Source organism: Peromyscus eremicus, chromosome 2 (assembly GCF_949786415.1).
Source record: "Peromyscus eremicus chromosome 2, PerEre_H2_v1, whole genome shotgun sequence".
NCBI classification, from domain to species: Eukaryota; Metazoa; Chordata; class Mammalia; order Rodentia; family Cricetidae; genus Peromyscus; species Peromyscus eremicus.
This window is the reverse complement of record NC_081417.1, coordinates 147634561-147662200: the sequence shown is the minus strand read 5'-3', so window position 1 is coordinate 147662200 and position 27640 is coordinate 147634561. Positions and strand designations below refer to the sequence as shown.

The 27640-nt window shown below is 50.2% G+C and overlaps 2 protein-coding genes across 2 annotated transcripts; both read right to left on the bottom strand.

Annotated features, from left to right (window-relative positions):
* Positions 1 to 677: 677 nt before the first annotated feature.
* Lactbl1 (lactamase beta like 1) lies at positions 678 to 14321 on the bottom strand. Its single transcript, XM_059256203.1, has 7 exons — positions 14310 to 14321; positions 11461 to 11596; positions 9953 to 10062; positions 6933 to 7090; positions 5646 to 5884; positions 2400 to 2505; positions 678 to 1662 (listed from the first exon to the last, which is right to left on the bottom strand). Exons 1-7 carry the CDS (start codon positions 14319 to 14321, stop codon positions 678 to 680), a joined length of 1746 nt encoding a protein of 581 aa, XP_059112186.1.
* Positions 14322 to 21553: 7232 nt separating this feature from the next.
* Tex46 (testis expressed 46) lies at positions 21554 to 26101 on the bottom strand. Its single transcript, XM_059255213.1, has 2 exons — positions 25849 to 26101; positions 21554 to 21898 (listed from the first exon to the last, which is right to left on the bottom strand). The coding sequence occupies exons 1-2, from the start codon at positions 26038 to 26040 to the stop codon at positions 21584 to 21586; spliced, it is 507 nt and encodes a 168-aa protein (XP_059111196.1). The 5' UTR covers positions 26041 to 26101; the 3' UTR covers positions 21554 to 21583.
* Between the last annotated feature and the right edge of the window lie 1539 nt (positions 26102 to 27640).

Genomic DNA, 27640 nt, shown 5'->3' with positions numbered 1-27640 from the left:
AATTACAAACAAAACAACTGTTGTCCTTTTAAACAGGGTCTCATGTGGCCCAGGCTGGCCTGGACCTCCTGACCCCCTACCTCCACCTCCCCAATAATGGAGTTACAGGTGTGTACCACCACCACACCGTGTTCGTGCAGCCTTGCACTAGCTCTCTACCTCTGAGCTACACTCCCAGCCCAGTAAGAGTGCTTTTTAAAAGACAATACCGATCATATTTTGTATTTGTTTCAACAGACACAAAAAAAGTTTCAGTATTTCATTGTTTGAAACAGGGTCTCCTGCAGTCCAAGCTGGCCTCAAACTCCTGATTCTCCCAAGGACTAGCCTGTATATCACCGTGGCGGGGCAATGCCTAAGTGTTCAAATGCTTACTTTAAAGTCCTGTATAACTTTTCCTCCCAGGTGAGTAAGGGCAGTCTAAAACCGGCAGGCTGTCCAAGGAAGACTCCACTTTGCCAACTACTGTGTTCTCTGGTAGGCCTCCCTGCCAACCTCGGGCGGGAAGCTGGAGGAAGGGCAAGGCTGGAGCTGGATAGACATCATGCAGAGGAGAGGTGCAGGCTGGTATGGGCAGGCTGAAGACATGAAGAGGGTTGCATGCCTGGGCAGTGCAAAGTCATGGGTGGGCGCGTGCGTGGGGGTTCACGCGCGGGGGGCGGGAGGGAACACCCAGCTTACTGGGAGCCGAACACCGGCCTGCGTTGCAAGCGTAGCACGCCGTAAGTGTTGAGTCCCGGCACGTCGAAGCCTGGCGCCAGCCCGTGGCGATCCAGCGGGTAGAAACGCACCAGCTGCCCGTGCTGCGCCTCCAGAGACAGCCAGGCATCTGCGAGCGGCAGCGTGCATGGGAACTCGCGCGCCACGTGCAGCTGGAAGACGCGCCCGCGCACGTGGCGCAGGGCGAGCGATCGGAAGGCAGCAGGCACCAGCGCCTCCACGCGCGGCCCAAACTGGCGCAAGCGCAGCTCGCCCCGCGGCCCGGCGGCACGCACCTCGTAGAAGGTGCGATTGGCGAAGGTGAAGAAGCCAGAGAACGGGCGCGCGCGGGGCGGGGGCGCGGGGGCGCGGTCAGCATCGCGCAACGCGCGCTCCAGAGCAGGCAGCAGCGTGTCCAGAGCGTCGGCTACCAGGTCGCGCGTGGGTGGGCGCGGCCCAGCCAGCAACAGCACAAACCCTAAGCGCAGCGGTGGCACGAGTGCCAGGCTGGCGGCGTAGCCATCCAGGTCGCCGTCCTTGCGCGCCACTCGGTATCCGCGCCGCTCGTGGAACTCCCAAGGTGTGCCGGTTTCGCGAGCGAAGTAGCCGTGGGCACAGGCACGCAGCGGTGACAGCAGTGTGGCCAGGTTGTCGGGCCGCAGCAGCCGTCGGGGCCCTGCACCCAGTAGCGCGGCCGCCAGCCTGGCCAGGTCTGCAGCCGTTGAGTACATCTGGCCGGATGGCCGGTACCAGCCCAGATCATACAGCGGCGCGGACCGGCCGCTGCCGTAGAAGCCGGCAGCCAGGCGAGAGCGCACCGCTCCGGTCAGTGCAAAGCCAGTGTCGCTCATCCCCAGCGGCTCCAGGACTTGCTCAGATACCCAGCGTTCGTAGTCGCCCTGTGCCGCGTGCGCAGCCAGCACATGGGCCAGGAGCGAGAAGGCCAGTGTGCTGTAGTGGCATCTGGAGGGGGAAAAGGGGGCATCGGGATGGAGTCCTGGATGTGATCGCCAGGACAGTGTGGTGGCACCAGGAGGGAAAGAAAACTACAGTCCACTATTTGGAGAAGCAGAGGGAAATCTGGCCCAGGGTGGCAGAGGAGCGCCAGCTGCCTCTGTCTGATGTGTGTTGTCTGTCCCCCAACTCCCTCCGCCCCACCCCCCGCCTCGCCAAACTCTCAAGGCTACACTTCTTGTTCAGTGGTAAGCCCTTTATCTGCACACCATTATCCATCGTGGTGAAATCTTCACTGTGTCTCCCTAATCAACGCAAACTGTAGGAAGGGACCTAGGTCAGGTGTTGGCTGGTGTATCCAGCGCTCAGCAGGTTCTCGGTAGAGTGGTTGCCTTGATTGCTTTTTGTGTCTTGTTTGTCTTTAGACAACCTCATTGTGTAGCCCAAACTGGCCTCCATTTCTCTATCCTCCTGCCTCAGCCTCCTGAGTGTTGGGATTACAGATGTGCACAACCACGCCATCCCCAGAGTAGACGCTTAATAAACAATACAGTTGATGAGGGACCGGGAGACTGGAGCAGACCTGGGTTCTGAGCCTAGATCTTGCACGCTTTGCTGTGCCTGCCCCTCCTGGCCTCAGTCTTTCTGGCTGTAGGATGGACTCTATTCCCAGAACCCTGCTAACACTGACCATCTGGGGGAAGCACTTCCTCAAGTGTGGCTAGACTTCAGGGCGCACTCCTCACCTGGTTCCTGGGTCAGCCACCAGGACATCATCCCTGAGCAGGCTCAGAGCCTCCTGGGTGCTGCCTCTCCACAGCAGCGAAGTGCCCCGCAGCCTTCGGGGAAGTCCTAGGGAAGAGCAGTGGTCAGACCCGCAGGAGCTGTGCTTTGCTGGGGAAGTCCCTTCCCTAGACCGCCACCAAATCACCTTTCCTCACATCTTCCCCGCCCCCTGCCGGCCATGATTTCCCCTTCCCGGAAGCAAACTGTTTTCATCTCTTTCTTCTCTCTGCGCTGGGATTGCAGGCAGGTGCCACCCGAGATGGCACTGGCTGCTCTTCCAGAGGTCCTGAGTTCAATTCCCAGCAACCACGTGGTGGCTCACAACCATCTGTAATGAGATCTGGCGCCCTCTTCTAGCATGCAGACATACATGCAGACAGAACATTGTATACATAATAAATAAATAAATCTTAAAAAAAAAAAAGACCAGTCCTTCCAAAGGCATTTAACACATCTTGAAATATTTCATATTTAGGGCTGGCAAGATGGCTTATCCGGTAAAGATGCCTGCCAACAAGCATGACTCCTTGAGTTCGATCCCCAGGACCCCTGTGGCAGTTAAGAGACAATGAACTCCTGCAAGTTGTCCCCTGACATCCACCTAGGTGTTATGGTGTGCACGTGACCACACACACAAACAAAAAAATGTAAAAAAAAGTTAATATTTATATAATGCACAGCATGTTATATAATCATGTGTATTACACATGCCTCGTATATAAACAAGCTTTTATAATTAGTATGGTTATGTAGTCTTTATATAATTTTTATGCTCATTTCTGTAGCAGCATACAATACATGTACTTTTCTCCTACTTATTTCCTATCAGTAAACAAAGAACCTCATTTAGAGCAGTAGTTCTCAACCTGTGGGTCGAAACCATCAGAAAACATATTTCCGATGACCTTAGGAACTGAGATACCACTCAGTTATGTAATAACTTCATAATTACAGTCATAAAGTAGCAACAAAAATAATTTTATGGTTGGGGGTCACAACATGAGGAGCTGTGTTAAAGGGCCGCAGCATTAGGAGGGTTGAGAACCACTGGCTTAGAGCTGTATGGTATTTGATTGCATAGCCATTCCCCTAGTGATGAACATGTAGTTATTTCTTCTTGTTTTGGTGTTTTGAGAGGGTCTCATAAGAGCCCAGGCTGGCTTTGAACTCACTATGTAGCCCAGGGTGACCTTCAACTCCTGATCCTCCTGCCTTCCTCTTGGAAGTGCTGGGCTACAGGTATGTACCCCCACACCGGCTCCTCTTGTTACTATAAACACTATACGACGAATAACTGTGAATACGCTTTATGCTACCCAGAGTGACCACATCTGCAGTAGAATTTTCTAGGAGTGAAATTTCTCAAAGGGAATATATACTCTCTTTTTTTTTCTTTGTTGCTGGGGCTCAGCCCAGAGCTTTTCACACGCCAAGTGCACACTGTACTGTTGACCTCTAGCCTAGGTGTGGTGGCAGCACTCAGGAGTGGGAGGCAGGAGGATCACTAGTTCAAGGTCCTCTTCAGCTACATAGAGTGTGAGGAAAGCCTGGACTACTTGAGACCCTATCTCAAAAAGACAAGAAAACGATTGCAGGAAATATTTGAATTTGCCTTCATACAGGTTTTATCCATTTGTTTGTTTATTGGGGGGTGTCTTAGGGTTTCTCTTGCTATGATGAAACACCATAACCAAAGCAACTTGGGGAGGAAAAGGTTTATTTGGCTTACACATCACAATTCAGGGAAGCTGAGGCAGGAATTCAAACAGGGCAGGAACCTGGAGGCAGGAGCCGATGCAGAGGCCATGGAGGGGAGCTGCTTACTGGCTTGCTCCCACCACCAGCCCAGGGGTGGTGCCACTCACAATGGACTCACAATATGCCCTCCCATATCAGTCACTAATTAAGAAAATGCCCTACAGGCTTGTCTACCACCAGAGCTTATGGAGGCATTTTCTTCATTGAGGTTCCTTTCTCTCAGATGACTTTAGCTTATGTCAAGTTGGCATAAAACTAGCCAGGACAGGGGTGTTAAATTTAAATCAATTTAAATTCCCTCCACTGGTGTAGATGAGGACATTGTCTCCATGGTTTCCCCCCAGTCAGGGCACCCACTGTTCGGTCTTTGCCAGTCTGACAGGAAGACTGTGTCTCAATGTAGTTTTCGTGTGCATGTGTGTTTTGATGAACAAGGGTTGGCATCTTTTTTAAAAAATTTATTTATTATGTATATATATAGTATGCCTGCAGGCCACAAGAGGGCACCAGATCTCATTATTGATGGTTGTGAGCCACCATGTGGTTGCTGGGAATTGAACTCAGGACCTCTGGAAGAACAGCCAGTGCTCTTAACCTCTGAGCCATCTCTCCAGCCCGGGTTGGCATCTTTTAATATTCACAGAGCCTTCTCTGTGCCAGGCCAGGTCATTCCCTGTCCTTCACCTATGTCCCACGTGGGCTGTGGCTTTCCACATGTTCTTTATATGTGTGTTCAGGGAGTCTGGGTCTTCACTGTAGACCTCCCTACCAGGCTTAACTTGTTGCCTTGCCCTTGGCATGATACACAGATGGTGACTCAGTTGTCTGTGAACTTGTTTCTCTGCCTGATCTGTGTTCCCAGGTTCAGGCCAGGGACGGAGCATGGCTGGTGAGTGCTCGCTTAGCATGTGTTCCTTCCCACAACAACATACAGACTGGATGTAGTGGCACATGCTTGTAATCTTAGCATTCGGGAGGTAAAGAAAGAAGGACCAAAAGTTTACGGTCATCCTGAGCGACACAGTGAGTTTGGAGCCAACCTGGGCTACAAGAGACCCTGTCTCAAGTAAAATGAGTCCCAGTGCTGGAGGGATGGCAGCCAAAGCTGCTCTTCCAAAAGACTCAAGTTCGGTTCTCAGAACTCACCTGTGGCTCCAGCAGGGGCGGATCCGATGCACAACCCTGTGGACACCTGCACACATACAGCATCTGTGGACACCCGCACACACGTGGCATATACTCTTGCACACACATACATTTTTAAAAGAAGTTATAAGCACCCCAGGCTTACTTCAGTTCTTTCTACCATGGTCATCACTGCCTGTGAGTTGGAAGTATGGCCATTCAGGAACCAGAGCAGGTTCCTAATGGATGGGAATCTGTGTCCTGTGCCTATCCCCAAGCCCCTCAGATGTGAATTGGCTCAGCTGGGCAATTCTGAGGCTCACCTGACAGCTGACTGGCCATCCTCCGCAGGGTGACAGAAGAAGGCCTCGGGAGGGAGCCCATCTCTTCAAACTCCCCCATTGGGCCCTGTGGTTCTGGGTCTTGGGCCTTGCCCAGCGGGTTGTTGATGGAGAAGGTGCTGGCATAACGCTCCAGAGGGTCGTCCAGGGAGGCCACGATGCCCTCCTCCCACAGGCGATACAGCATAAGCACGGGGAAGATCTTGGAGATGCTGGCAATCCTAGGGTGGGGTGTAGGAGAACAGAGGGCAACCTGTCAACCTCACGGCCCACTCCCCACCATGTCCCCAGCCTCCAGCTTTTCATAGTCAAGAGTCCACCCTAGTCTGCATCTCCAGCTGAATCCTCAGCCTCTGTAGAGAGCCTTGGATGTTTGGAATGTACCAGAAGCTGGGATAGGATGAACAGTTCTGCTCCTGCCCCATGCTAGGCCTTTTACCAAGCCCCTTTTTGTGGGGCAGACCTGGATTTAGTGAGTCCTATCTCTCACTGACTGTGTGGCCTTGGGTAGGTTACTAGACCTTTCTGAGAGTTTGGCTGTTGGTTTCATGGGGTATAATGGGGTAGGAGATACGCGCACACGTGCATACAGGTATACGCGTGAGTGTGTGTGCGCGTGCACTCACAGAGCACTCAGCACGGCAGACAGGTGATGAATATGCAGTAAGCAAGACAAATAGAACCCTGAGCTGGGCGGCAGTGGCACACGCCTTTAATCCCAGCACTCGGGAGGCAGAGCCAGGCGGATCTCTGTGAGTTCGAGGCCAGCCTGGGCTACAGAGTGAGTCCCAGGACAGGCACTGAAACTACACAGAGAAACCCTGTCTCGAAAAAAAAAAAAAATAGAACTCTCTGGGTGTTGTGTCTAGCACCACAAAGGTGCAGCGTGAGGCTAAATTCCATCAGACCCTGAAGTCCCCACAGCATCCCTGGGATCAAATGTGTCCAGTGTTGCAGCTTTGAGGACTCTGCAGACAGCACCTGAGAGGACAGACTCTGGGAGTGCAGACAAGTGTCCCCAGCTGCTTCCAACTGGGCCGTGGAGCTGGTTGTCACTCCTAGGTGGCACACTGAGAGGTGAGGCGGTGGATCCTTTTCTCATTTGGCCTGTGGTCCCTGTGGTGTGACACTGGGCACTCACACTTCCTGGTGTTCTCTGGACCTCTGTCTCCTACAGAGTTATCAGGCCTGAGCCACAGGCCCTGGCAGCTGGGACCCCAGCCACAATCCTCTTGAATGTCCCTGCCTCCTGGAGGTCACCTCACTAACCGGTACATAGTATACTCATTAGGGGTTCCAGAATTTGGATCTGAGCCATTCTTCCTTCCGAAGTTCCCAGTCCAGAGCACGGTGTCGTTGTGGATGACAAGAGCGGACATGGCAGCCAGGCCTGGGGCCAGCATTGCCTTGCGCAGAATTCCATCCACCTGTGGAAAAAGAAGAGGAGCTCAGAATGAGGCTCCTGCCTCAGCACACCCACCTGTCCCCACAGCTGTCACACCCCCCACAGTACCCTAGGAGCCTCCAGACCTTGCGACCCCAGCACCACGCCCCTGCGAGGGCCTGACCCAGCAGCCTCTCTCCCACCTGTTTTAGATAGAGGTTCCCTAAAGGATGTTCGTGTGTGTGTGTGTGTGTGTGTGTGTGTGTGTGTGTGTGTGTGTGTTTCTGTTCACATGGGAGGGGTGCACACGTGTGCAAGTGATATAGAAGCTGGAAACTGACATTGGGTGTCTAAATCACTCTTCATCTTTATGTATTGGATCAGGGTCTCTCACTTGAGCCCAAATTCACCAGTTCAGCTAGTCCAGCTAGCCATCTTGGTCTACGGGAATCTTCTCCCCACCCAAGCCCTGGGATTACAAGCAGGCCACACATACCCAGCATTTACACCCGTGCGGAGAATTTGAACTCTGGTCTCATCTTTGCACAAACCACTGAGCAATCTCCCAAACCCCTCTGCTTAATCAGCTACCAGATACCTTGCCCCTCGGCTTTACCTGCCCTGTGCATCTCCCTAAGTCGGTCTTTTGGGGCTCAGTTTCACTGGTGTAGTCAAGGATTCCCTAGACATGGATACAAAGGGGTCACACAGCCCATGGCTGGTACCACAGTGCTCGGTGGGAGGAGGCTGCTTTGTCATCGAGTCCTGTGACCCTGGGTCGTACATTATATTGGTAAATTGTCGTGTGTTATTTGAGCTCACTGAGAAGCTGGTTGTGGAAGTGGGGTTATCTCCTCCACCATTTTGGACTCAAGCATGTTTGTCTCCAAGTGTCTCCCAAGACCCTTTGCCCAGGGATGGGCTGCCTTCCCTTCTCCATTAAGGGACTAAGAACAGCAACTCAGTCCAGGAATAAAAACAATACGGCTTTGGCACCACTAGAAAAGACGCCATCATTTATCTTAGGGTTTATCTGCAAACTTGCCACCCTTCTCCTTCTGCTGGTCCTCAGAGAGTACACAGCTGCCCAGATGTTTTTGACCCTGACCCCTTTGTCTCTCTTCTCCTAAGGTGAGTGACCCACACAGCAGAAGCTGACTGGCACCAAGGAGAGCCATCGTGACGTGGTGCAAGTTGCACCCTGGTGTGTATACCTGTGTGTGTGTGTGTGTGTGTGTGTGTGTGTGTGTGTGTGTGCACCCATGCATGTGCTTGACCATATTACAGGGGCCTCTGTGACACGGACTCTGTCCCTCTTTTCCACCTCCCTGTGTGCCCTGTGCTCACTGCACTGCCCCTGGGCCTTTTCACATGTTGACCCCACCGTTGGGAGTGCACCCCCACATCCTTCAAGCATCCTTGTACATCATGGGGATCCCCTGCCCACATCTCAGCCTGGACCATGCAGGGTCCTGCCAGCCTCCAAGACCTTACGTACACCTCAGCCGCACAGTCCCAAAACTTTCCTACTGTGGTAGTTTGAATGTAGTTGGCCCCTATAGACTCATGGGGAGTGGCACTATTAAGAGGTGTGGCTTTGTGGCAATAGGTATGGCCTTGTTGGAGTGGGCTTTGAGGTCTCATGTGCTCAAGCCACACCCAGTGCTCCAGATCCTGTTGCCTGTGGGATCAAGATATAGCTCCTTCTCCATTCACCATGTCTGCCTGCACGCTGCCACGTCCTGCCATGATGATAATAGACTAAACCTCTGAAACTGTAAGCCACCCATGCTGTGGGATGTATGGCAAATGTGTTGCTGATTAATCAATAAAACACCGATTGGCCGTTGGCTAGGCAGGAAGTATAGGCGGGGCAAGGAGGAGAATAAAGCTGGGAAGTGGAAGGCTGAGTCAGAGAGACACTGCCAGCCACCACGATGAGGAACAGCATGTGAAGATGCCGGTAAGCCACGAGCCATGTGGCAAGATATAGATTAAAGGAAATGGATTAATTTAAGATGTAAGAACAGTTAGCAAGAAGCCTGCCACGGCCATACAGTTTGAAAGCAACATAAGTCTCTGTGTTTACTTGGTCGGGTCTGAGAGGCTGTGGGACTGGCAGGTGAAAGAGATTTGCCTTGACTGTGGGCCAGGCAGGAAAACTCCAGCTACACACCCAGTTGAATGTTTTCCTTTATAAGAGTTGCTGTGGTTATGGTGTCTCTTCACAGCAGTAGGAACCCTAACTGAGACACTAATCTTCATTCCCCCACCCCACCCCACCCCCGCCCCTCCGCACCTCCGCGACAAGATTTTTCTGTGTAGCCTTGGCTGTCCTGGAACTCCTGCCTCTACCTCCCGAGTGCTGGGACTAAAGGTGTGGACCACCTGACCCGAGGCTCCTAATCTTCACTCTTGCCCCTGAATCAGAAATAGGAGTTATCTTAACTGCTTCCTTCACCTATAGACTAACTAGGAGTCAGTCTCTCCCTGCCCCCTCTTAGAACTCACGATATAGGCCAGGCTGGCCTCAAACTTGTAATGATCCTCCTGCCTCTGCCTTCCAAACACTAACACTCTAGGCACAGAACAGGCACTCAAGAAATTCATGTTGGTGTGGTAGCTCATACCTTTAATCTAAGCACTCAGGAGGCAGAGACAGGTCGATACCTGTGAGTTCAAGACCAGCTTGGTCTACAAAGCAAGTTCCAGGCTAGTCAGGGCTATTATGCAGTGAAAACATGTAGAAAACCAAAACCAAACAAACAAAAAAGCATGCTGAGTGAGTGAATGAATGAATGAGTGAATGAATGAATGAATGAATGCCACAGCACAGAGGGCAAAATCCCTCCTCTGCCAAGCTTTACCACATTCCCAGCAACCTCCTGGGCTGTCTATCACTAACCTTCTCCAAGGCCTCCTTCAGCACCGGGAGGGGGTGAGCCAGAGGCACAAGCTCAGGGTGCCGGGGACACATCTTCACCGGGGCTGGGGTCACCTCTGGCTTCAAGGAACCTAGAGGGTGTATCAGGAGGTGAGTACAGAAGATGTCAGGTCAAGGGCAAAGGGACATCATAGAGGACAGGAAGGCTGCAGCAAAGGCCAGAGCCATGCCTTGGAGACCCTCCCACCAGCAGGAGGGTTCCCAGAAAATGTTAAGTCATGGGCCAGCCGAGGGACCAAGGGCCAAGGCATAGTGTCACCTTTAGGGTTGAGTCCCTTCAGGTCTCAGGTACTGGTCCCCACCCTCCCTTCCTCCTGACAGGCTCAGCCTTGCCCATCCATCTATCCATCCATCCATCCATCCATCCATCCATCCATCCATCCATCTGTCCGTCCATCCATCCGTCCGTCCATCTGTCCATCTATCTATACCTCAAGCTAATTTTGTGTGTTTGGGTAACTCGGACTTGAAACCCCACTGGGGCTTCATGCCTGAAGCAGCAGGGACAGCTTATTCTGTTCCCAGAACTGAATGCAGGCGTTGGTCATGGAGTGAGTCTCATCTGTCCTTGTCCAGGGAGTGGCCGTCATCACATGGACAAATCCGGGAAATTAGCCCTGAGAGCACAAGACCCGAGGGAGGCTCCGATCCCAAGTGACTTGCATTGAAGAGAGCAGGTTAGACCAGCAGCAGAACTGTCTGTCAGTCGGGCCCCAGAACGTGAGAAGTAATCAGCTGGTGAGTTTGATGTGTTTGTTTATCCCTTGCAGTGCTGGGGATAGACCCCGGGCCTTGCACACTGTAGGCAAGTGTTCGACACTAAGCTACATCGCTAGCCCTGGGGTGGTTTATTGCTTACACGGATAAATAAGTAGATGGTGGGGTTTGGCCGTTGGAGTAAAGTCTTGGCTAGAGCCTTCATCAGCTTGGGACCTGGGTGGGTCTGGCATCTGTAGCCAGACAGATGACACCTGGGAGTCTCAAAATGTGTGATGAAGTTAGCAAGTCTGGGTAGGGCCTGAACGTGCCCACGTTTGGGCGGGGTTTGGGGGTTGCCACAGCATGAGCGTGGAGGTCAGAGAACAAGTCTATGGAGTCAGTTCTCTCTTTCAACCTTCACATGGGTTCTGGGGATTGAACTCAAGCCATCAGGCTTATTTGGCAAGCGCCTTTACCGGCTGAGCCATCTCACTAGCCTCTGTTGAGCTTCTCAGGAACCCCGAGTTGACCCCCAGGCTGCATGACTTGTAAAACCCTGAATAGGATTCTCACTTTGTTTATAAGAGTTTGAGCAAGCCCAGGGAGCTCTTGTGAGCTGGCCAGAGATGGACAGTGTGATGTGGAGTGAGGAGATCTCTGCTCCTGAGTTAAAAATCACAACTGTCCTCCTTCACTCTCACATCCTTGGCTGCTCCAGGCCCAGCGAGGACCCATGCCCTCGGGTGGGAGTGAATGGCTTCTTCACTCACCGCTCTGCAGCTTGGGGAGGTGGTACTGCCATAGGAAGCAGCCAGTCATGGCCACTGAGAACAGGAAGAGGAAGCCACTGAGGGCCCACAAAAACCATTTCTTTTTCCCTTTTAGGAGACGGGGCTGGTAGCAGGCCTGAAGAAGCAAAGATACAGGTCATGGACTCCAGAGTCAGCAGGAATAGGATGGTACCCTCACTGCAAAGCTGCAAAGCTGAGGGCCTCCTCAGGGTAAGCGCCTCCTTAGCTCTCCATGCCTGATCTGGCCCAGATGCCCTCAGCCCACCTCACTTCACCTCATATGTGCTTATCAAGATATCCTGACCCCCACTGAAATGCCACCTCCTCCAGGAAGTCTTCCCCAACTCTCCTCACCTGTGTGCCTCCCAAGGCTACACCCATAAGGGAAAGGAAATCGAAGTTCCTTAGTGTAGAACAGTGCCATACCTCCCCAGCCCGCCCACTGTCAGCTGACCTCCCTGATGGGAGAGCCCTCCACACCAGGGGCACCTGTCCACTTTCTCGTCTGCAGCCTTCGGTGTGCTGGTTACTCAGTACATGCCGGGGGTGTGCACAGTGCGGACCTTGCCACACCCCACTTCCAGGGTACCTGCCTCTCCCGCACCTCCAGGTTCCTGATCTTGAACCTAGGATAGAACACCCAGCAGGCATGCCTGAAGCCCCCAGCCTATGGGTACTGCTCAGTGTGGTGGATGGTTCTAGAAAGCTATTCATAGCATCCTATCACCATGCCACTCTTCCAAAACAGGTAGAAAAGCCTCTATGATGAACAGAATGAAGCTAGGACACCCCTGCTTCTGTGTGGGACCCCACAGGCTCACTAGTTCACTGAACTACGCTTGGGTAGGACCATTGCTTTGGTGTGTCATTGGTGCTTTTTCTGGGGTGAATAGACATTTGTTCAAGTCTCCCTAAGAAATGACGTAACAGTAGTCAATCCATTCTGCCCAGTTCTCCTTTTTTTTTTTTTTTTTTTTTTTTTTTTTTTTTTTTTTTTTGGTTTTTCGAGACAGGGTTTCTCTGTGTAGCTTTGTGCCTTTCCTGGAACTCACTTGGTAGCCCAGGCTGGCCTCGAACTCACAGAGATCCGCCTGCCTCTGCCTCCCGAGTGCTGGGATTAAAGGCGTGCGCCACCACCGCCCGGCTCATTCTGCCCAGTTCTCAACGCTTGAATCTGACAAGGTCTAACTGGGTCTCTTCCTTGTCCGTGTCCTAGCAACACCTTTTTCCTGAGTGTCCACTAGGCACGAGGCACTGTACCAGGTTCCTGGGATGAGGCAGGGAGTCAGCTTCAGGGATCTCCACGCTCATGGAGCTGCTACCCAGGTAGTGCCTGCTGCCTGTGATTCTTGTGGGTGCAGAGCACCTAGGACACTTAGCTTTCTGACTCGGTCATTCTCACGCAGCGGTAACAGCCACTATATGCACAAGCAGGTCCTGTCCTAAGAGTTTTATCGGCATCCCTATAATTAATCCTTGTACCTCAACGCAAGCGGCTACTGTTATTTTCCTGCCTCTCAGGAAATGCTTTGGAGTTAAAGCATTTAACTCCGTCCTGCATGTTAAAAGACAGGTCAAAATTTAGCCCTGTTGCCTCTGTCCATTGAGACCCTAGACAGCACTCCCCCGGGGTGGGGGTGGGAGTGGGCTCTTCATCGTGAAGGAGATGGTGGAATTCTCTGTTGAATCTTTTGTTTGTTTGTTTGTTTTTCAAGGTTTCCAGGACGGCTGGCTGTCCTGGAACTTGCTCTGTAGACCAGGCTGGCCTCGAACTCAGACATTACGCCTGCCTGGAATTAAAGGCATGTATCACCACTGCCCCAGCCAAATCTTTATTTTTATATCTGGAAATCCCACTGGGCTTCAGGATTTTATTTTTTACCTCTTGATCTTGGGGTTCATATAGAACCATTCTTTATTGAATTTCTCTCTCTCTCTCTGTGAGTGCATGTGTGTGTCGTGCACACGTAGAGGTCAGAAGCCAAAACCAGGCGCCTTCTTTTTTATTGCTCTCCACCTTGTTTTTTGAGGCAGGGTCTCTCCCTGGGACATGCGGCTCAGTGGCTAGGCAAGGCTAGCTGGCAAGAGAACTCAAGATCTACCTGCGTCTGCCCCCTCAACACGGGGATTGAAGGCGCACACCACTGCACCCCAGCTTTTTTACATAGTACTGGGGGTTGAACTTGGGTCCTTGCTTGTACATCAAGCACTTGACTGACTGAGTCATCTCCCTACCTACTTACAAGTTTTCAAAGGCCTGAATCAACCCAAACGTCCTTCAATGATGAATGAGAAAAACAAATTATGGTCCATGCATCCATGCAATGGAATGTTATACAGCCACGTAAAGAATAGAGTATTGATTTATACAGTAACGTGAATGAATCTCAAATGCATGGTGCTATGTGAAACAAGCCAGACTCCCAAGGGTGACAGACTGCAACATCACTCGTATAACACTCTGGAAAGGGCAACAAACAGAACCCGACTTTGGCTCTGCACCCTCCAGCTTTGGACAGACGACCTCACCTCTCGGAGCCTGACAACTGCCCCTCCCCCTGGAGAGCTCCAGATGATAGAAGCCCCCGGAAAGCTGCGCAGGAAGCACGGACCGGTGAACAGTCTTGTGATAACAAGTGTTAGCACAGCTATCATCGTTGCTGTGCTTGCTCCACAGAGAAACAGGCAAGGGCAGAGGCTCTGGTGAGGGGTGCAGGTGAACCAGGCAGGGTGGGAAGGAGGGTAGAGTCACTGAGCAGGTGGCTGGGGAGGAACCGGGATGCTGACAGAGATGATGTGTGATGTGTGATTTCCGGTTTGAGCCTCACCCGAGTCTTCATCCTCCCCAAGGCATGGAAGATCCCAGCTCCTTGAGGATTCAGGCCGGCAGCCCAGGAGACCCTGTGGGCAGGAAAATGCAAAAGGAGGTGGGAGCGGTGGGGAGACAGGGCCTGGAGAGATGGCTCAGGGCTTAAGATCACTGACTGCTACTCCAGAGGATCTGGGTTCAGATCCCTGCACCCAAACTCACAACTGTCTGTAACCCCAATTCCAGGGCATCTGACCTCCTCCATGGGTACCAGCTATACACATGATAAAAACACATATGTAGGCAAAACACTCATACACATAAAAAGGGGGGAGGTCCTGGGAGAAAAGGGGACAGAGAATAACTAGAAAAGGGGGTAAGATTTACATATTGGGGAAAGGGGGCCATTCCCAAGCTCAGAAGCCCCATCACAGTGCCCAGTTGCCCAGACCTGTCCTGGTTTTTGCACTGGAAGACCCAGATTCCCAAAACCCTCCTATCTCAGACAAACCAGGACCGATGGGCACCCTATCTTCTCCAAATCTACCAGCAGACCCAGGCATTTAATCCCAGGTCTCCTTCCCAGCCTGCCCCACAATGACCTGCCCCAGATTCTCACATCTTACCCACTTCCAGAAGGATCCAGTAGGCCCCACAATGCAGGTCTTTCACAGGGTTCCCCGTGTTCCAAGAGACAGGAGAGTCCTTCTGGGTTCTCAGCGTGGGCTTTACCAAATGCCCAGAGGCGACAGATGTGGCCCTCAATTCTCCAGTGCTAATCCCCCTCCCACCCTGCCCTCTGCCTGGAGGATTAGCTCCCAGAAGCCCCAGCAGCAGGGAAGCTGGGCACATGTGCCAGAGTGCTGGATACTCCATGTGACCTCAGAAGCTATAGATTGGGGGGGGGGGGAGTGACTCTCCCTCCAGGAATCTCTGTGGGCCCAGGGTAGAAAAGAGGTGACAAAGGACGGCCACCAGGATCTGACCCACAGGCCTCTAAGCCCCTTTTGAGCCAGTTCACCCGTCACCTCTGAGGAGCGTAGGGTGAGGCCTTACTATGAAATGTTCAGGAGCACCATTGTGACCTGGGAGCGGCACTCTCTTGGTTTCTTTGTAAATGAGGACAATAATAACCTCACCTAATTAAGCAGCAGGGTGTTGTAAAGCAAGAAGCCTGGGACCTGGCTCCCAGGAAGGGCTCTTCCAAGGCTGGCTCTCTTTGGTATTAAACCCCAGACCTGACCCTAAGGCTGATTTTAGACTTTTCTTAGTGGACTTTCTGGAATGTCCAGAGGACAACTTGCAAGAGTTGGTTTTCTCTTTCCACTGCGTGGGTCCCGGGGATTGAATTCAGGTCGTCAGGCTTGACGGCAGCCACCTTTACCTGCCCAGCCATCTCACAGGCCCTGTCTGTGTCTTTGACCTGCACTGCAGCTGCACAGAGCAGAATCTATTTCATCACACCTTCCATCCTGACGTCCAGAGGTGTGAAGTTTCCAGAAGTGCCAGGGCTAAGGTTGGAGCACAGGAGACCCCCTGGGAATCTGACCGACCATGAAGTCCTCCAGGGCAAGCATAGCATGTCAAAGCTAGGGCTGATGATCTGAGTCAGCTCACTGCAGGACCCGCAAGCCTCCCCTTCGGGACACCCAGCAGTCTTCTGCAGTGCTCCTCCTGGATACCTGACTTGACCCAGCTCTGGAAGCAGCTACTTCTCACCTGCAAGCCAGGGTTATTCCCAATTCAGCCGGAAGAGAACCCACACCATGTCATACAGCAATATCACCACTAGGTGGCAGCAGACGTACATGGGTAAGATCGCCGTCCCAGCTTGCTCCTGTATTTTACTAGAGAATTGCTCTTCAAGTTTTGTACTCACGAAATAAGGAGGATCTCACACACACACACACACACACACACACACACACACACACACACACACACACACACACACACACACACACACACACCAGCCAGGAAGGGAGGAATTATCTATCCTCTTTCTGCGTGAGATATATCATCCTGGCTGGTCTCTCCCTCTAAAATATTTTCTTTTTAATTATGTATTCGTGTGTATCTGTGTATATAGCTTTGTGCACGTAAGTGTAGTGCCCTGTGGAGTTCAGAAGAGGGTGTCATATCCCCTGGAGATGGAGTTACAGGTAGCTGTTAGCTGTCTGTTCTGGGTTCTGGGAACCAAACTCAGGTCCTCTGCAAAAGCAGCAAGTGTACCACAGAGCCGTCTCTCCACCCCCACCCCACCCCACCCCACACCCACACCCACACCCACCTCACACCCCCCACCCCCCCCAACATCCCACCCCCTCCCCGCTGTCTCTTGATTTTAGGGGAAATGTAAGTTGCTTTGACCGCACAGTTTAGGCTCCACCCATTGCAGGACCCTCGGGCCAAACCGCAGAGACCGCGGAGTTCCAACCCCAGCGATGCTCCTTAGTAATAGTGTGACTTTGATCAGATACTGTCTTTTCTTGGACCTCGGCCGTGCATGGGTGATTGAAGACACTGCCCTAGTGATGTGGGAGCAGAAGCTAAGACAAGAGTCACGGGTAGAGCAGGCGGCCGCTGCACACCAGGAGTGCCTGAGGAAGTCACTGTAATTATCACTCCTTTTGTGGGCCTCTTCTCAGCAGGGAGATAACTGCCTTTCTCTGAGCTCCTCAGCTCTTTTAGTTTTATTTTCTATAAACTTCGTCCTTTTTAAAAATTTTTACATCTGTTTATTTTTGGTGGGGTGCCTGCAGTCATGCACGTGGAGGTCAGAGGGGAACTTGTTGGCTTCGATTCCCTCTCTTGCCATATGGATTCTAATGACCCAACTCAGGTCGTGAGGCCTGGGGCAAGCGTCCTTACCCACTACTCAGGAGGCTGAGACAGGAGGACCGAAAACTTACAGCCCGCCAAAAGTCAGCAAACACGCGCCAGGCTAGCCTGGGCCACTTGGTGAGACCCTGTCTCAAAAAGCACAGGGGTTGGGGAGACGGCTCGGTGGGCAAAGTGCTTGGCCAATCGTGAGGTCTTGAGTTCGGTTCCATGGCACACAGGCCAGGGGGAAAAGAAGCAGAACGGGACAGCGCAGTCCTGTAATCCCAGCACTGGGAGGCCGACAGGGCGTTCTGGGAATGACAGCTTGCAGATGTATTTATTTCACAGCGCTGTGGACACAAATCCTGGGCCTCGGTCATGCTAGGCAAGTTCTGTGCCATCGAGCTACATCCCTAGACTACTTCATGTATTCATTATAGACCCGCTTGAATTTCCGGTTTTCCCTATCGGATTAAGAACTCTCGTGACCCAATCGCTTCACTTTTTTTTTCTTTTTTCTTTTCTGAAGTGTTGGGATGGAACCCAGACAGGGCTTCCCACATGCCAGGCAAGTGTTCCACCACTGAGCTCCATCTCCTGAGCCTATACGTCACCTCTTCATGGGTGTCAAGCTTCCAAACCATGAGCTGCTTGGGAAAGTTGTAGTAGTACTTTCTCATCAGGATCGCCAGCGCGCAAATAAAGACATGGACACTTATTAATTATAAAAGCTCAGCCTTGGCTTAGGCTTGTTCCTAACTAGTTCTTATAACTCAAAGCAACCCACAGTTTTCAGTCTTTGTTCTTCCACGCAGCTCACTACCTCATCTCCACACTGCCCATCCTGCTCCCTCCGCTTCCGGCTGGAGACCCGCCTTTCTTCTTCCCAGAGTTCTCTCTGCCCGGAAGTCCTGCCTATATGCTCCCGCCTAGCTATTGACTGTTTAGATTTTTGTTACACTAATCACAGCAATACATCTTCACACAGTGTACACATATCCCACAACAGAAAGCATTCAAAGCAGATGTGACTTCTGTGGTGAGTGCTGGCTGGAGTGAAGCTGTCTTTCCGGAGTGAAGCTGTCTGTCTGTCTGGAGTGAAGCTGTCTGTCTGTCTGTCTGGAGGGGTTGGTTTTGGAAGAGAATGAATTAGGACAGCAGACATGGTAGGTGAGGGATTCCAGGGGAGAAACCACACAAGCAAACACTGGGGGGCGGGGAGGGACCTTTGGGGACTGGTTGGTAACCTAAGCAGGTTGCAGGGCATGACGTGACAGATGATTGTTTAGGGGGATGCCAGCATGGCTTGGGGACACAATGAGTTCACATAAGGTGGCGGTTTCCCTTCTGGTTCTTCTTAAGAGAATAATTGGGGCTAGTCTCTCACTCCATATTTGCTTACCTCTTTTATCTCTTGGTATGCCACGTGCGCGTGTGTGCGCGCGTGTGCGTGCGTGTGTGTGTGTGTGTGTGTGTGTGTGTGTGTGTTTCAGAGGACAACTTCAGCTGTCTTTCCTCAGCTGCTGTCTACCTTTCTTGTTTTGAAGACAGGAGCTTACCAAGTAGGCTAGGCTTGCTGGCCAGTGAGCCCCATGCTGTGGGATGTATGGCAAATGTGTTGCTAATTAGTCAAATAAAACACTGATTGGCATTGGCTAGGCAGGAAGTGTAGGCAGGACAAGGAGGAGAATAAAGCTGGGAAGTGGAAGGCTGAGTCAGAGAGACACTGCCAGCCGCCACGATGAGAAACAGCTTGTGAAGATGCCGGTAAGCCACGAGCCACGTGGCAAGGTATAGATGAATGGAAATGGATTAATTTAAGGTGTAAGAACAGTTAGCAAGAAGCCTGCCATGGCCATATAGTTTGTAAGCAATATAAGTCTCTGTGTTTACTTGGTTGGGTCTGAGCGGCTGTGGGACTGGCAGGTGAGAGAGATTTGTCCTGACTGTGGGCCAGGCAGGAAAATTCTAGCTACAGCCCCAGGTACCCCATCTCTGCCTCTCAGCACTGAGATTACCAATGTGTGCCACCATGTCTGGCTCTTGTTCCTTGGGTTCTGAAGACTGAACTCAAGCTCTGCGCTTACTGACAGAGCCATCTTTCTTCTGCCACCCCCCCTTTTTTTTTGTAACAGGGTCTCATGTAGCCCAGGCTAGCTTCAAACTTACTAAGTAGCTGATGACCTTGAACTTCTGATTCTCTTGCCTCTTGTGCTGGAATTACAGATGTGAACCTCCGCACCTAGATTATACAGTGCTGGGGCTCGAACACAGGACTTCATGCATGTTTGACAAGCACTCTACCCACCAAGCTAATTCCCAGGGTCCACTGATAACTTTTAAACTTTTCTTTCATTTATTTAAACTAATGTACAAGAATATAACATTCAAAACATGGGCTGGAGAGATGGCACAGTGGTTTAGAGCACTGGCTGTTCTTCCAGAGGACACGGATCCAATTCCCAGCATTCACATGGAGGCTCACAACTGTCTGTAACTCCCAGTTCCTGGGGATCCAATGCCAGCTTCTGGCCTAAAGAGGCACCAGACACAGAGGTGGTGCATGTATACATATGCAGGTAAAATACTCATACATCTTTAAAAAAGGAGAAGATAGAATGTAAAGAAGTGTGATGAACTGAAATGAGTTTTCTAGCTGAGATTCCTAGCCACAAATACATGTGGGAAGTTGCATGGAAGGCCCCGGCTGGTCACTCAGAGCAGTAACAGCTATATGTTACTACATTCACTCGAACCAGGTACTGGTTAGTGCAGCATCTGCCCCTGCCACGAAGATCTGATGACAAAAAAGAGCTGAGAAACATGTCTAAGGAGCCACCGAACACAAAGTTCAAAAGCACAATTCAGGGCCAGCAAGACATTCGGGAAGGGGCAGGCATGTGCTGCCCAGCCTGACAATCGGAGTTGGATCCTCAGGATGCATGCACACACATAAAAAACTGAAATAAAATGTTTTAAGATTCCTTTTTAAATGTATATGGGTGTGCCTGTGTGTGTATGTGTATCCCACATGTATGCAGGTACCCAGGGAGACCAGAGAAGGGTGTTGGATCCCCTGGAGCTGGAGCTACAGGCAGTTGTGAGTCTCCTGATGTGGGTGCTGGGAACTGGACCCAGGGCCTTTGCCAGACTAGTGTGGTGGCTGATTTTAGTCATCAACACAACACCTGGAAAGAGGGACCCTCAGCTGAAGAATTGGCTCTACCAGGTTGGTCCATGGGCATTTTCTTGATTGCTAACTGATGTATGAGGGCCAGGTTCACCGTGGGCTGCAGCATCTCTGGGAAGTGGGCCCAAGCTTTATAAGAGAGGTAGTTGAGGGCTAGATACAGTGGCTCACACCTTTAATCCCAGCACTCGGGAGGCAGAGGCAGGTGGATCTCTGTGAGTTCGAGGCCAGCCTGGTCTACAGAGTGAGTTCCAGGCCAGTTGGGTCTATATAGTGAGACTCTGTCTCAAAAGAAAAAATACAAAGAAAGGTGGTTGATTGAGCCAGCAGGCAGGATTCCTCCATGGTCTCTGCTTCAGATCTTGAGCAGATTCCTGCCTTGGTTTCCCCTGATGATGGACTGTAAGCCAAATAAACCCTTTCCTCCCCAGGTTACTTTTAATCAATGGTGTTTTTTTTTTACCACATCAACAGTTTGGGGCTGGGCTGGTTACCTCAAGAGAAGGAGAGAAGGTGTTCGCTGTTTATTTTATTTATTATTTTGTGTATGTGTTCATGTGTATGTTCACGACAAGTGTGGAGGTTAGAGGACAATTTGCAGGGGTCAGTTCTCTCCCTGAACCATATGAATTCTAGACATGGAACTCAGGTTGTCAGGGTAACCTGGTGGGAAGTGCCTTAACCGGATGAGCCAAAGAGAGTGTTGTTTTGTTGTCTTCATTTTGGAAATACTGGGGATTGAACCCAAGACCTTATATATCCTAGGTAAGTGCTCTACCACTGAGCTACATCCCTAATGCAGAAGTTGCTATAAAGCAGCTTTGGCTTTCCTGGCTCTCTTTTACTTCCTTTCTCACCAAATATCTCTCTCTCTATGTGTCTCTGTCTGTCTGTCTGTCTGTCTGTCTGTCTGTCTGTCTCTCTCTCTCTCTCTCTCTCTCTCTCTCTCACACACACACACACACACACACACACACAATGAGTTGCTATCTTCTTTGAAGCCCTCACAAAAAGCTACTGCTATGGGTTGGGGATTTAGCTCAGTGGTAGAGCACTTGCCTAGCAAGCACAAGGCCCTGGGTTCGATCCTCAGCTCAAAAAAAAAAAAAAAAAAAAAAAAGCTACTGCTAGCATCGCATTCTATGATATCTCCAGTACTGTGAAATAAACAAAGCTCTTTTCTTTATAAATTCCCAGGCTTCGGGCATTTTGTGAGAGCAGCAGCAACAAAACCAGACTCATACACAGGGTGAAGACACGTCAGCAGAGGCTAGCCTATTTCAGTTGCATTCAGTGAGGGTATTGGTAGTATAGTTAGACATGGTGGAAAAAGTAGAGACATTCCTTCTTGTCCTGAGCCGCCTCCTGGAGAAGTTCCGGCGTCTGCTGGTCCACCGGCGGCGGCGACTCATTTTATTCCATATGATGAACATCTGATTTTCCAAGACGTTCAGCTTCATCTCACTGAACAACAGCCGTTCAAGGACCTTATCCTGGAGGGCGAAGCAAGCATTCATCTTCTCCAGCTCTTTGTTGTTCATGGCATTGTTGTTGGGAATGACTTCTGGAACCGCTGCTGTTGGTTCGGCCACCTCCTAAGAACCCCGTCAGGAGAAAAGAGTCAATTCATAATGATAATTCCTTCCAACATAGAACATCTGCTCCAGGCCAGGTTAATTTTGATTTTCATCTTTGGGACAGGCTCTCATTTAGCCCAGGATGGCCTGGAACTCACTACATAGCCCAGGATGACCTTGGACTCCTAATCCCTCTGCCTCTACCTCTCCAGTGCTTGGGTTACATATGTACATCTAGTTTATGTAGTGCTGGGGACCAAACCCCCCGGGCTTCATGCATGCAAGGCTCTACCAACTGGGCTACATTCCCACCCTCCAGGCCATGTAATTAATACTCAGGCCCTCCACCAAGGAGAGAGCATCTTTGCCATGTTTTGTGGTTGGGAGAATTGGGATCCAGTGAGGGAAAGTCACTTTCTCATCACCCTACAGCCAAAACTTCCTTCTCCAAACGTCTAAGACCCAGGGTTGTCTTTGTTTCATAGGAATGATCAGCAGTTGTAGAAGACATAAGTCCTGTGGGTCGACAAGATGGCTCAGTGGGTAAAGGTTCTTGCCAAGTCAGACGTGAGTCTGATCCCCAGGACCCACACAGTGGAAGGAGAGAGCTGACTCCTGCAAGTTGCCATCCCAACATGCACCGTGGCACAAGATTACCCACACACATTAAAGAAAAAAATGAAGGCCCTTGGCATAAATATATATGTGTCTGTCTCCAAAGTCTTCATTTTCCAATATCTTTCTGAGCATTTTGTCAGAATCAGTAAAACCTGAAACTGCAGTGCATCAGTGGTCTCTAGACATCCTCAGCATTCAGTCCTCACAAATCCTCATGGGCCTGCCCCCCAGTTTATAGTAACATTTCCCCCCCTTAATCCTATAAACTACTGGTCTTTAACAATTGTACACTTTTAGCAGGGTGGTGGTGGTGCATGCCTTTAATCCCAGCACTCGGGAGGCAGAGGCAGAAGGATCTCTGTGAATCTGAGGCCAGTCTGGTCTACAAAGTATGTTCCAGGACATCCAGGGCTACACAGAGAAGCCCTGTCTCAAAAACAAACAAAAAACCACCACCAACAAAACAGAAAGAAATACTTTAAAACTATTTCAGAATGGTATCTAGCTCAGTTGGTGGAGAGTTTCCGTGGCATAACTGAAGTCTGGGGTTTGAACTCCAGCAGTATATAATCTAGCTGTGGTGGCACACATCTATAATTCCATCACTCAGGAGACTGAAGCAGGAGGATCAGGGGTTCAAAGTCATCCTTGACTACACAGTGAGTTGGAGGTCAGCCCAGGCTACATGAAACCCTACCTCAATAAAGGAAGTAAAAAGATGAGGGATAAAAAAGTAAATATCACACCAAATTCCCATCTTCCTCATGTTAACTTAAGAAATCAAATAAAGTGCTCAGGATGCAGCCCAGTGAGAGAGCAGGGGCTGGGGCAGGGAAGGCGGGGAAGGAGAGGGCAGAGGGAGGAAGGAAATTTCACAACTGTAATTGAAATGTCTGTGAACGTCTCCCCCTGGGGCTCCCTTCCCTCACTGTCACTTCCGCAGTTAGAGTCCTGAATTTGGTAGTTAGTGTTTTATGCGTTTTTTTCCCCCTTTGCAAATGTGTATGTTGATGGTGTGTATCTGTGTTTGCATGCTAGAATGTGTATGAGCATGTGTGTTCATGTGTGAAGAGGCCCCAGGCTGACATGGGGTGTCTTCCTCAATCGTTCCCCACCACTACATATATATATATATGTGTATGTATGTATGTATGTATGTATATATATATATATATGTATGTATGTATATACATGTATGTTTTTCGAGACAAGGTTTCTCTGTGTAGTTTTGGTGCCTGTCCTGGATCTTGCTCTGTAGACCAGGCTGGCCTCGAACTCACAGACATCCGCCTGGCTCTGCCTCCTGAATGCTAGGATTAAAGGCGTGCACAACACCGCACCGTCTATTTTTTAAATAACTTATTTAACTTTATTTTATGTGCCTTGGTGTGAAGGTGTCAGATCCCCTAGAACTGGAGTTACAGACAGTTGTGAGCTGCCATGTGGGTGCTGGGAATTGAACCTGGGTCCTCTGGAAGAACAGCCAATGCTCTTAACTGCTGAACCATCTCTCCAGCCCATCCACCCTATATTGACAAAGGGTTCTTCCTGAACCCAGAGCTCACCATTTTGGCTAGCCTGGCTAGCCAGCCTATTCTGGGGCCCCTCTGTCTGCACCTGCTACAGTCTAGGATTGCAGGTGGACCGCCACACCCACTTGCTTGTAAGTAGGTGCTGGATATCCAGTTCCGGTCCTCACATTTGCTCAGCAAGCGCTTTGCCTACTGGGGCATATCCCTAGTCCTCTGGTGCTTTTTTTAATTTTTCAATTTTATTTTTAAATTTAGATTTATTTACTTTATGTTTGTGAGTATGTATGTGCACCTGTGCATGCAGTGCCCAAGGATATTGGGAGGGGGCATTGGATCTACTGGAAGTGGAATTATGGATGGAGGAGCCACCATACGGGTGCCTGTGGAAGTCAGAAGGGGGAATTAGATCCCTGGAGTTATAAGCAATTGTAAGCTACCCTGTAGGTGCTGGGACCCGAACTCAGGTCCTCTGCAAGAGCAGCAAGTGCTCTTAGTCACTGAGCTATCACTCCAGCCCCAAATTATTTATTTTATGTGTATGGATGGGTTTGCCTGCATGTGGGTGCTGGGAACCAAATCTGGGTCCTCTGTAAGAGCAACAAATTACCTTAAAGGGTTAACCATCTCTCTAGCCCATTTGTTTGTTTTAAATAGGACACTATTTTGCCCTCTCCAAGTAACATCTGGCAATATCTGGATATTTTCTAGGTTATGACAAATGGAATGGAAAGTGTATGTGTTTCCTAATGTAGAGGCCAGAGAAGCTGCTAAACAATGCCTCCTTCCCTCTTACACACACACACACACACACACACACACACACACACACGATCAAGAACCATCCCACCCAGAGATGTCCTTGCTTTACAGCACTTCCTAGGGTAAAACATCTGCTATAGTGAGGATCCAGAATGTTTCCCAAAGGCCCATGAGTTAAATTAAAGGCTCCATGCCTAGTGTATTTGAGAAGAAGTGGCGGAACCCCTTAGAGAAGGACCTTTACAGGCATGCCTTCACCGAGGGTCATGGGACCCTGATGTGTTTTCTTTTCCAGAACTCCTTCACTTCCTGGCCATATGTGCTCAGTTTTGCCTTTTCCTCCCCATACCCCATCTGCCAGAGGGTTCAAAGCAATGGATCCACCCAGGCAAGAGTCAGAACCAGAACCTCTAAAACTGTGAGCCAAAAGAAACCTTTTCTTTCTAAGATGACTGGTTCAGGTAGAGGTTATAAGTAAAATAAAACTAACTGACACAATTTGTGCATTTCTGATGTCTTCATTATTCTATTTTAGAAAAAAATTATACATTATATATGTACATGTACAGCCATTTAATGTTTTTTCCACTTGAGCCGGGTGGCGGTGGCCCACGCCTTTAATCCCAGCACTCGGGAGGCAGAGCCAGGCAGATCTCTGAGTTCGCGGCCAGCCTGGTCTACCGAGTGAGATCCAGGACAGGCGCCAAAGCTACACAGAGAACCCCTGTCTCAAAAAACAAACAACAACAAAACAACAAAAAACAGTTTTTTCCACTTGAAATAATTGATAGTGTTGTGGAAACACGGTGGAACATGGTGTGCAAGAGTCTGGTATGGCCCCTATTTCACAGATGAAGCAAACAGATTGAAGGGATTTATCTACCATCCCAGAGGAAACCAGAGCAGGGACTTAGCCCAGAGTCTTAAAATTCTTCAGAGACCTCATTATCCTGAGGCCCCATTAACCCTCTCTGAGCCCCGCGACACACACACCCCCGCCCCCAGCCCAGCTCTGAGTGTCCATAACCCACAGTTGAAGCTAAGCACCCTCTTGCTCACCGTCTGGGGCTGGGAGGGAGCCCGATTGAGTTCATGCTTGACCAGCCAGTTGCTGAGCAATAGCAGAAGGAAGAGGAAGCCAAATAAGGCTGGTTTAGAGCTTAGCAACCAAGCCAAGACTGCTCCTATGGTGCCAGAAGAAGCAAGAAAGCCATGGAAGCTCCTCAGAAGAAATATCAGCTCCCCCAACATTATGGCAAAGAGGGGCCCAGGCCCAGACCCCTGCTGCAGTGCCCTCCATGACAGGAGGCAGGGCCACCCACTCCTCTGATTCATAACCAGCTCCCCACCCCACCCTGGCTGTCGCATAACAATAAGTACTCCTATGTCTCAAGGGCCCACTATGTCTCAGAATCTCTGGCAGGCAGCTTGCAGGCATCATCTCAGGACATGTTCATGGCAGCCAGTGATAGAGGCCTCCGCAGGACCCCTCTCATTGAACACTTCTGGGTGCCCCTCGTAACAAAACAGCCAATGCCACCTGCTCTCATAACGGGGGAGATGGCAAAGAAAACTTATCCATAACATGGAGATAAGGCAGATTGCTGTGTGCACTTTTTTTTTTTTTTTTTTTGGAGCTGAGGATCGAATCCTGGGCCTTGTGCTTGCTAGGCAAGCGCTCTACCACTGAGCTAAATCCCCAACCCGTGTGTGCATTTTTATAGTCACACTAGAACACAGTCAATAAGTCCGTGGAGGTCATATGCTTGATTTACTTTAAAAATTATATTTATGCCAGGCAGTGGTGGCACACTCCTTTAATCCTAGCACTCGGGAGGCAGAGGCAGGCGGATGTCTGTGAGTTCGAGACCAGCCTGGTCTACACAGTGAGTTCCAGGACAGCCAGGACTGTTACACAAAGAAACCCTGTCCCAAAATAGAAAAAAAAATTATACTTATTATTTGTGTATGCCTGAGTATGTGAGAACATTCCACCATGTGGGTCTCAGGGATCCAACCCAGGTTCCCAGGCTTGTCAGCAATGCCTTTATCCACTGAGTGGCACTTTCTCCTTATTTTTGTTTTTAGTTATTTGTGTGTATGAGGAGACTAGAGAACAACTTTGGCTATCATTCCTCAGGAGCCATCCACCTTATTATTTTTCTTTTTTTTTCTTTTTTCTTTTTTTTTTTTTGGTTTTTCGAGACAGGGTTTCTCTGTGTAGCTTTGCGCCTTTCCTGGAACTCACTTGGTAGCCCAGGCTGGCCTCGAACTCACAGAGATCCGCCTGGCTCTGCCTCCCAAGTGCTGGGATTAAAGGCGTGCGCCACCACTGCCCGGCTACCTTATTATTTTTCTAAGACAGGGTCTCTCACTGGGACTTGGGGCTCATTAGTTTGGTTTGAAGGCTGGCCAGCAAGTCCCAGGGATTCTCCTGTCTCCACCTCCCCAGTGGCGGAACCGCAAATGCACACCCCACACCTAGCTTTTCACACATGTGCAAGGAATCTAACTCGGGTCCCCGTGCTTGCATGGTGAATACTTTACAGACGGAACCATTTCCTTAGCCCTTAATTAGCTTCTTAATGTTGATTAGTGACCTTACTCTGTAAAGTTAGATATGAGCTTGCTAAGTGTGCTGGATAGTTTACATTAACTTGACATAAGCTAAAGTCATCTGAGAGGAGAGAACCTCAATTTAGAAAATGCCTCCTTAAGATCAGGCTGTAGGCAAGCCTGTAGGGAATTTTCTTTTTTTTCTTTTCTTTCTTTCTTTCTTCCTTTCTTTTTTTTTTTTTTAAAGATTTATTTATTTATTAGGTATACAGTGTTCTGTTTGCATATATTCCTG